We start from the raw sequence: 9,038 nt of genomic DNA, 5'->3' as shown, positions 1-9,038 counted from the left end.
CGAACCCTCGGGCGGGAGCGCCGCCGCGCTTCCCAAGCGGCGCACTATCCAGTGCGCCACCGGGCCGGCCCAAGATCCCAAATATTCTAACAAACAGTTCCTAAAATATGAAATGGGAGAAATGTAACTGTGTATAAGAAGGTAGTGTATAGCTAAAAAGGAGCTAGAAGGAAAGAGGAAGAGAAAGTGACCCAAAAGATTAACAGAGACTTGGCCACACTCATCCCATCATGGTCCACAGCACAGCTCCCCTCCCAGGCAGTTACCGCCAAGATGAAATTAGCCATCACTCCAATACACTGAAGTTGCTTCACTACAGGAACAGTCAAGGGAGGAAGGCAGAAAGCAATCAGGAAAAACAGGAGCCAACCGGTGCAATCTCCACCCAAGTGGATGTCAGATCGACAGCATATAATTCTAACCAACTCCTCCCACCCTTATTTGTTTAAAGCAGAATTTACAGGTCTGCTGTAACCTGAAGAGAGGATGTGTGTGCGCTTGAGCCTTCACTGTTCACAATAGGGAAAGAATGCCTCAGTCCCATATCATGAGTGTGACTACTCCACAAACGAGAGGCTTATTCATGCCAACATGGTAGACTACACAGGGGGCTGAAAACCCGTGTGCTCTTGAGACAAGGCAGCTTGTGCAGTCGTGGCAAGAAAAAAAATATCCCTCATAGCCAAAACCACAAAGCCAAATTGTGTTCAGCAAGACTGCTCTTCATTATTCATCCTCTGGAAGACTAAAGAATAAGAAAATGTAATAAGCCACACCTTGAAAAGTTATGGCAGAGTGGCATGCTACAACTTGACAGAAGCATTAAAAAGAGAAAGGAATCACGTATGCTAATCTAAATCACCTCACCTCAGGGTTGAGTACTTCCCATTTTCCTCCAACAGCGGCCCCTTAAAATCTCACTCTCTCTAATAAAACCTTCCTAACAAAAACCTCATAAATGATATGCTGAAAATAAACATACATTCATTCTTAAGTGTACTGCTTGCTGTGTGTGCATGTATTTGTATGTGTCTGTGCTTATATGTGAGCTTGTGCGTGTGTTTGGGTTTTAATGTATTTGTCCCTATTATTCTTCCCATTTTAGACTTGAAGTCCTGGAAAAAAAGAGATCCCGTCTAATTTATTTATATTCTAACCACAAGCCTCAAGAGGTTGCAATAATAAGCCCAATTTACTGCTGACACTAACTAGCATCCAAGAGAAATTCATGAAAGCCATATTTTTAAATTGGGAGCCTTTCTGAAAGGGTCACGATCCACCTTAAGATCAGTATTGCATATTCAATATTAATAAGTACAGAGACCCCCCCCCCAAAGCATCACCAAAACCAACCTGCCTAGCTGAAACCAGAAACCAAAAAGGAAAAACATTATCGGAAGCCCCTGGGACAGTTATAAAAAACAATACCCATCTCTTAAGGTTCAAATTTAGAATAATCCCAGGCTGCTATTAGCATGTCCTAGAGCCTAAGACACAGCTAGAGCATAATTTCTTGCTATCTTGATTTCAAATATAACTTCATATTATATTTGGGAATTTGGTTTTTCTTTGTTTTTAAACAAAAGCAGCACCATATTACCAAACTGTTTCACCCCCTTTCACAACTGAAGTTGTAGGGATCTCTTTTCCAGGGCAAAGAGCTCTATACTAGGACTAATGGATTGATCATGTACTTGGAATCCCAATCATATTTCTTCTTCAAGTCTGCACTTCTAAAGAGGAGACAAACACCTCAGTACCAGCGATCCGCTAGGATGCTTTCTGGAGGAGATTAGGATACTAATGTCAACAAAAACTAGATGCAACTGCTCCTAAAGTGCAGAGATGCTGGCACACAGCAGGCACTCAGCTTACAGATGATCAGACCAACTAATCACATGTGAATAGTCAAAGAACAATATCAAAAAACAAGACTGCTTGTATTATATAAACAATCAAAACCAGCCCAGAGATGACCACCGAGCCACCACAGGAGGCTTCAGAACTGGGGCGGTAGGGGGGACGAGGGCTTCAGCCACACTCCTCTGACATCTGCACCAAGCTCAGCAATGACCAGGCCACCACTGGAAGCCCCCTGGTCTCCCATGCAGGAAGGAGGGGGCTGCCACAGGCCTCAACTCTGCTCCTCTTTCCTCCCACCATATTTCCTTCCCCACCATATTTCCTTCCCCTCCCCCTCCCCTTCCAGCTACTCCACGCCAACATCATAGAATGTAAAAAAAAAAAAAAAAAAATTAATAAACTTTAAAAAATAAAAAAATAAAATAGAACCAACCACCGCCCCCCACAAAAAAACAAAAAATCAAATGTCGTCTGTAAAAAAATGTAAAACATATAATCCTTACTTAAATATTCATAATTATACCAAAATTATAAGGTAGACATCAAGATGACAGTCAGCCCCATAAAGCAGAAAGAGGTGTAGGTTTCCTGACAGCATGGAAGATAGTTCTAACAGCTACTGATGCCCTCGTGATCGGCCAGCATCTTAGGTAGGGAGGACTGAGACTTAGGAAGAAAAGAGTTTCACCTGACACTCTAGGACTCATGGGCCAGGCCCTGCCACCACAGCAGATCCCTCTGAGAGCTCCCCAGACACAAGACTGTCTAGAAGGATGACAAGACCACTCTTCTCTGCTGGGTTCAGCCTTGGCACTGGTGGAAAAGCAGCCACAAGTAAAAAGGCATCTACTTTCCAAAGTTAAGCAATGAACTAAGAAGGGGAAAAATGGAACAACAGTGTTTTCTTTGCTGAATCTTGGGTACCAAACTAGCTGTATTAGAAATCGCTTTATAACTGAGAACCACAGGAGATAAGAAATATTTCTGAGATCGTCTAGAATCACACCAAGGCAGAAAATCACTTTTATAATACAGTCCCTCATGTTAACAGAGAGAGATATGTAAGAGCAGAAGCATAGAGGGACACATCCATGTCCAGTGACCAAGCCAGGACTGAACTCCTCAGCTCAACTCCCAGCCCCATCTCCTTTCCTGTTCACCACAGTAATGCCAACAGCTAAATACACACATTTCAATACATAAAAATCTCACACAGTACAGTACATGTGAGCCTAACAATTACAGAAGTCAATAATCCCAGGTATTGACCTTATTTTCAATGGCTGTTACAAGGCTTAGTTTATACCAATGTCACTTCCTCCAAAACGAATTAATATTTAAGTAGTAAAATCACACAGGCAGTATTACAGCCTGGGAAAGAAAGGCCCTCAAGGCTCCTCCAAAAACCAACACTTCAAGCATGATAATTTTCAGAGCAACTTATTCTATCCTAATTCCTGTAAGGCTGGTTAAAGAGCAAATAATACTAAAACATATTAAGTATAGACAATTTAATGCAAGTAAAACCAAACCATAAGGGCCGGCCCGTGGCTCACTCGTGAGAGTGCGGTGCTGATAACACCAACGCCCCGGGTTCGGATCCCATATAGGGATGGCCGGTTAGCTCGCTGGCTGAGCGTGGTGCTGACAACACCAAGTCAAGGGTTAAGATCCCCTTACCGGTCATCTTTTGGGGAAAAAAAAAAAAACCAAACCATAAGACCAGTTAGCTTAGGAACTGCATATAGGTCTCCCTTAAATGTATAAGTGAAATTTAAAGTTTCCCACAGTTTGTAAAAGCAGAGATGAACTTAGAGAGCCTTTTGTGAATAAACTGTCTGAATTCAGTGGAAAATTAACCATTCAAAAGTTTATTTTGGGCTTCTTAATTGGCTTGCCCCATTTCTCCAAAGGAAAAAAAAGTCTTAAATTGATCCCTCAGTCTATAAAAGGGGAAATAAAATCTTAACTCCAAAACAGATTGTGGCGCTCCAATGCTTGATTTGGGTTGACAAGCCGTGGCTGTCTTCTCAGCTGGCAACAATAAAATCCACCAGTAAAAAGTCAAGTTTCCAAATGCTCCTCTTTGTTCTTGGTGAAGAAATAAAGTCAAAAGTTGTGAAGACCAAATGCAACTGACATTAAGTTCAAACCCCAACTCCAAAATCAGTTAAGTACAGTTACAATACTATAATATACTTATTTGCCACTCAACAGCAATTTGTCCCACAGAAATAAAAGTATCCATGTAAAAATAATTTTCAATTTAATAAAAGATTCTCTCATACAATTTTCAATTTATTGAAAAGATTCACCTTTGCCAATAAGAAGGTGCATTTGAAAACACTTACAAAATTTGTTCCCCAAAGGCATTCTTTTCCCTACTTCTGTAGTGAGATAATTCTACTGTGTAATATCAGATTGATCTGGCCACTAAAGTAAAAATCAGATGTTAAAATAAAACAAGTTAGTCATGAGCATCTCTGAAAAAAAGTATAAGAGAACTGGAAGTTTTCCCAATGAGAGTTTTCCCAAGGAAAAAACATCAAAATATAATGGGAAACAATACTTTGAAAATCACTTTATTGTGTCCACTTTCAGGATCACATGGTCCATTATGATGAGGTGTACCTCTACTGTGCATGGCTCAGACACAGGGGATCCACTTCCCCCACTGTTTTTAGCAGAGTGGAAACAGCTGTAATGTGACTCAACATCCGCATCCTCACCAACACTGAGCCCTTATCATTAGAGCTCAGGACTCATCAAACTCATTTTCCTCCTGAAAGCTAACTAAAAAACAACTGCTTCCAGGCTCTCTTCATGTTTTTTTTTTTTTTCCTTCATTATTATTTGCAAATCTGGGATTTGCTGATAAAGTAAATGCAGATTTTGATCTGTAGTATTCATGATTGGTCAGCAAAAGCAAAAAATTCCTATCTTATCTCCCATCTTGGAGCAGGGTCTCCAGGAGGATAAAGTAAGGAGAAAGAACTTGGAAACCCAGTGAAGTTGAAATACCCACAGAGCAACTCTCAGTAAAAAGCCATGATTTCTACCTTGTTAACACTATTTAAATCCAATGCTAAAACTTATTACTGTCCAGAACTGAAATCTGTATTGTTTTGGAAAATTTTCTTGTGCTCTCATTTCATTGCTATTTAAAAAGCCAAAAAGTCTCAGTCCTCATGACTTTACAAAAAAAGAGAACATCACCTTACAAATTTCTACTCATTTAAAAATATAACTGTTTTTAAAACTTTACTTTGGAGTAAAAACGTAACTGTTTTAAAACTGAACTCCAAAAGAGAAACATTTCTGAAAAGTGGATGATTGTAAGCCAAATCATAAAATTCCTATGCCTGCCTGTGCTCACAGCACCATTATAATAATTTTTTTCATCCACAAGGGCACGCCCAGAACAGAGGTCACCATTCTGTTTAATGATTTTCTGTTAGAGAAAAACTGATGTGGTTAGTAAGGCGTATGGAACTTAACCTCAATTACATCAGAGTCTAATGGTCTCAGCAAACACACAATTCTTAATGAACTGTCGATCTATTACAGAAAAAATATGGAGACTACCAGAGGGTGTCTAACAGAATGAAAGGTCAAATTACTTACCTTATGCAAAGGCAGCACGAGGAATGCTCCTCCCCCACTCGCTTCTATGATTATGGCAACAAATCTGGGATTGACAGCACAAAAGGAACTATCCCAGGTCACACGAGAAACCCGGATGTCATCATAGCACTGGTCATTTTTTACTGCTTGTCCAAATACATGCCGAAACTTGCTTTGTCGTACCACTCGCCTCATCGTGTCTGCAGAAGAAGAGCAAGAATTATGTTAGAAATATGCACCAAACTGAAAGCTTTACTATTACAAATGAAAAGCTCCAAGTAGGAAAACAGAATGGTATGGCATTTTGTCTGCTCTCCTAAAAAGTAGCCAAATTGCAAATCCAAATTTCCTTTAGCAGCACATACCCAGAGAAAACTGCAAAATGCGTCAGGGAAAGAATTACACATTTAGAAATGAAAAATCCCTAATTCAAGATCCAGAAACATATCACCAGTTTTAATTTCAGGAGAAAGATTAAGGCAAAGAGTAAAGGAAAATTAGCCTTTCAGGGTTAGGTGGGAACTGACAGATAATTCACTCCCTTTTATAGTTACAGATGAGGAAACTCCAAAGTGAAGTTATTTGGTAGATGTGAAGCAGAAGAAAGCTTAAAAACAAGTTATGATTTTGTGGCATTTTCCTCAGCCTGCCAAGGTAATTTTTCAGTTTTTAAACATTTTCCCCAGACATCAGCACTCTGCCGAGGCTGTGCCTTGCTCCCCAGAGCATTTCCACAAGAACTGTGTGTAGTAAGGAATTCAAGAGACATGCAACCACCCTTGTCTTCAAGAGCCTTCTAAATCTCCTTCTAACACAGACGTAATCATCAGAGCAAACCAGTACTAAACAGCCCAATGCTGAGGTGCTATGTGGTGAGAAACAGGAAAAATCAGCCTAAGGCAGCTGAATGGATCAAGAGCCAGGTCTTGGAAAAGAGAGGCAAGTATTTCAATAGAAAGTAATGTGATCAAAGTGATATATAGGATGCCAGTAAGTCTGGTAATAGCTGGACCGATTAGACAGAAAGAAGCTAAAAGCTAGGTACTGGTCTAGGAAGCTATGACAATAAACCAGGCCTGGGAAAGGCCTGGAATGATATGGCAGTAGCAGTTGGACAGAGAAAAGGAAAAATGCAGGGACGATTCTGGAGAGGAAATGAAACCAGGATGGGTTTTTTCACATCAGGGCTGATCATTCACCACAGCCACTTCCCGAGAAAACCAGGGAATCTGGGGGGAGGGGTAGTGACACAGAGTTGGGTTCCTGGGCTTCTTCATGGGTCAATTCAAACTCCAAATTTACTAGATTATCTGATAGACATGTACACTGCAAGATTTGTGCTTTAGGATGACCAACCCTTGCCTGATTAAGGTTTTCTAGAGAGCAACCAATGTAATTTTTTTACCTGCTACTACAGGATTTGGTTAGAAGGAGCCTAGACAAAACCTAAGTAGAAACAGAACACGGTCAAACCTGGACAACTCAGCTGAAAACCAGATCCCCATGTACAGAGAAGGGCTACCACCTATCCACGCATGCCAGATGGGACACATGGTGGGCTGCTGCTAATTTCTTTCCTCTAATTCCCTTCCTCATGGCCCTGGGCCCATGGCTAAATACAGAGAGAGAGAATTTATTTTTGCCAGATCCTCCTTCTACCCTTCCAAGTCATGTGCAAAAGCAGCCTCTCTCCAGTGCTGGGACATGTGGCTAGGCTGAGGCAGCCAAGGGGCAGGCAACTGAACATCCGTGTTACTTGGCCCAGATGTTGCTAGGCCTTTCCAGCTAACTACCAGGACCATACAGTTTGAACACTTGATAGAAAAGATGACAAATGACATGCTTACATTTGGCCAGGGTCTTTCATTTGTGAAATGGTATGAGTCAGATAAGCACGAGTTAGATAAGACAAGCATGAGTTAGACAAGACAGCTTCCATGAGGTGGTAAAAACCAAGATGAAAGCACATCCATACAAAAAGCCAATGCACAGCCAGCTGGTCTCATGATCCATTTCCCTACACAACCATCTGTACAAGTTACAAAAGCTGGAATCCCCACCACATCTTACAGCAAGTGTTTTAAAAGTTAACATAGAAGAAACAAGGATAGCACCGTGTCAAAGAGTCAATATCCTTCATATATAAAGTTCTTACAAATTCGTACAATTAAAACCCAACAGAAAATTAGGCAAAAGACATGAAGAGGTAATTCACAAAAGAAACACAAATTTACAAAAGAAATACCAATCCTTCCTGAAATACTAAGAAGATGACAGTATAAGAGCAGGCATAAACACCAAAGGATAAGAGAACTGAAAAGGAGCCTACAAGAGGGCAAATGTGACAAAATCTTGGAAGATGGAAAGTTGTCATGTACATGTAATTGATTAAATGTGGGTGTTCTCCACTCAGCTGAGTGTCTCAGGAGGAGCTCACAAAAAAGAAGCCAAGGCCCATTGTGAATACCAAGAGCACTCAGAAGAGAAACTGCGCTTCTCTAAAGACAAGGATGTGAGAGAGGGGCTGCAGAGATAACTGACTGAAAGTCTGAATTAGGAGCACCTAGACACCCGGATCCCCTCCCTCCAGGGCTGCACAACTGGAGGACTGGCCCGCCCCTCCCCAGAAGCCAGAAGAGGAGCCCTGGCCTGGATGACACCCAGCACAGGTATAAGCAGGTGTCACGCTGGCAACAGAGTTCTGCACAGGGAGGCCTCCAGCCCCCTGTACCTTCTGGTTCCCAAGATACCAAGATGCCACCCACCCCACCCTGCAAATCAGACTCACTGCCATCAGTGAGTTTCACCACTCAAGGAGCCCCTCCACCCACTCAGGCATCAGGTCAACTTTTAGAGCCTCACTTTTAAATGTGAATGGACATTTGAGGAAGGCCTCTAACTTTAAAAGTAGAAACAATTTTTCCTCTTAACTCAAATACATTAGATACCATCTAACTCACAATCATATAAAGGTTTTTTTTTTTTTTTTTTTTTTTTTGCTTGTTTTGTTGTTGGATTGTTGTTTGGGGTTTTTTGTTTTGTTTTTTGGCAGCTTGCCAGTATGAATATAAAAGATTGATATAAATATGTAAAGTACCTTGTTTTTTTTGAGAGATACTATATAAATCTGCTGGCTGACTTACATAGTAAAATGCCTTAAAAAGTCATTTTCATATTATACATAGTGACAAATTAGTTTCATCATAAATACATCTGGGCAGAATGATATAGAGGTTCTTTTGCTATAATCAGGAAGTAGAATGTCAGCTACAGAACAGAGAGCATCAGAAAAGCCACTGCTTCCACAGTGCTGTGCTGAGTCAGGTATGTCAAAGTGGAGCCTGAAGGGCAGTGTGAGCCCATTCACATCCAAGGTTGAACTTGATCTGGGCTCAGCTGTCCACATATGGCAACAGCTGTTTTTGCTGCACAGAATGTCTCAGGCCCTCCAGGCAAACAACAGAGAATAGCAATTAAGAGAGCAAGCTCCTGACAGAGTCTTGTGAATGAGAAGCACAGCTGTACCATTCACTTCCTGGCCATGCTTAATA

General features: G+C 41.1%; 1 protein-coding gene across 1 annotated transcript in view; it reads right to left on the bottom strand.

Annotated features, from left to right (window-relative positions):
* The window catches only part of CORO1C (coronin, actin binding protein, 1C), a 58,242-nt gene extending 52,548 nt beyond the window's left edge, over nt 1-5,694 (bottom strand). The window contains exon 1 of the mRNA XM_008569795.1: nt 5,488-5,694. Within this exon, the coding sequence (XP_008568017.1) occupies nt 5,488-5,682 (195 nt within the window). The 5' untranslated portion in view covers nt 5,683-5,694. The remainder of the gene's footprint in view (nt 1-5,487) is intronic.
* Between the last annotated feature and the right edge of the window lie 3,344 nt (nt 5,695-9,038).

Source organism: Galeopterus variegatus, unplaced genomic scaffold (assembly GCF_000696425.1).
Source record: "Galeopterus variegatus unplaced genomic scaffold, G_variegatus-3.0.2 Scaffold529, whole genome shotgun sequence".
NCBI lineage: Eukaryota > Metazoa > Chordata > Mammalia > Dermoptera > Cynocephalidae > Galeopterus > Galeopterus variegatus.
The sequence above is the reverse complement of the archived record's forward strand: the minus strand, read 5'-3'. Positions and strand labels throughout refer to the sequence as shown.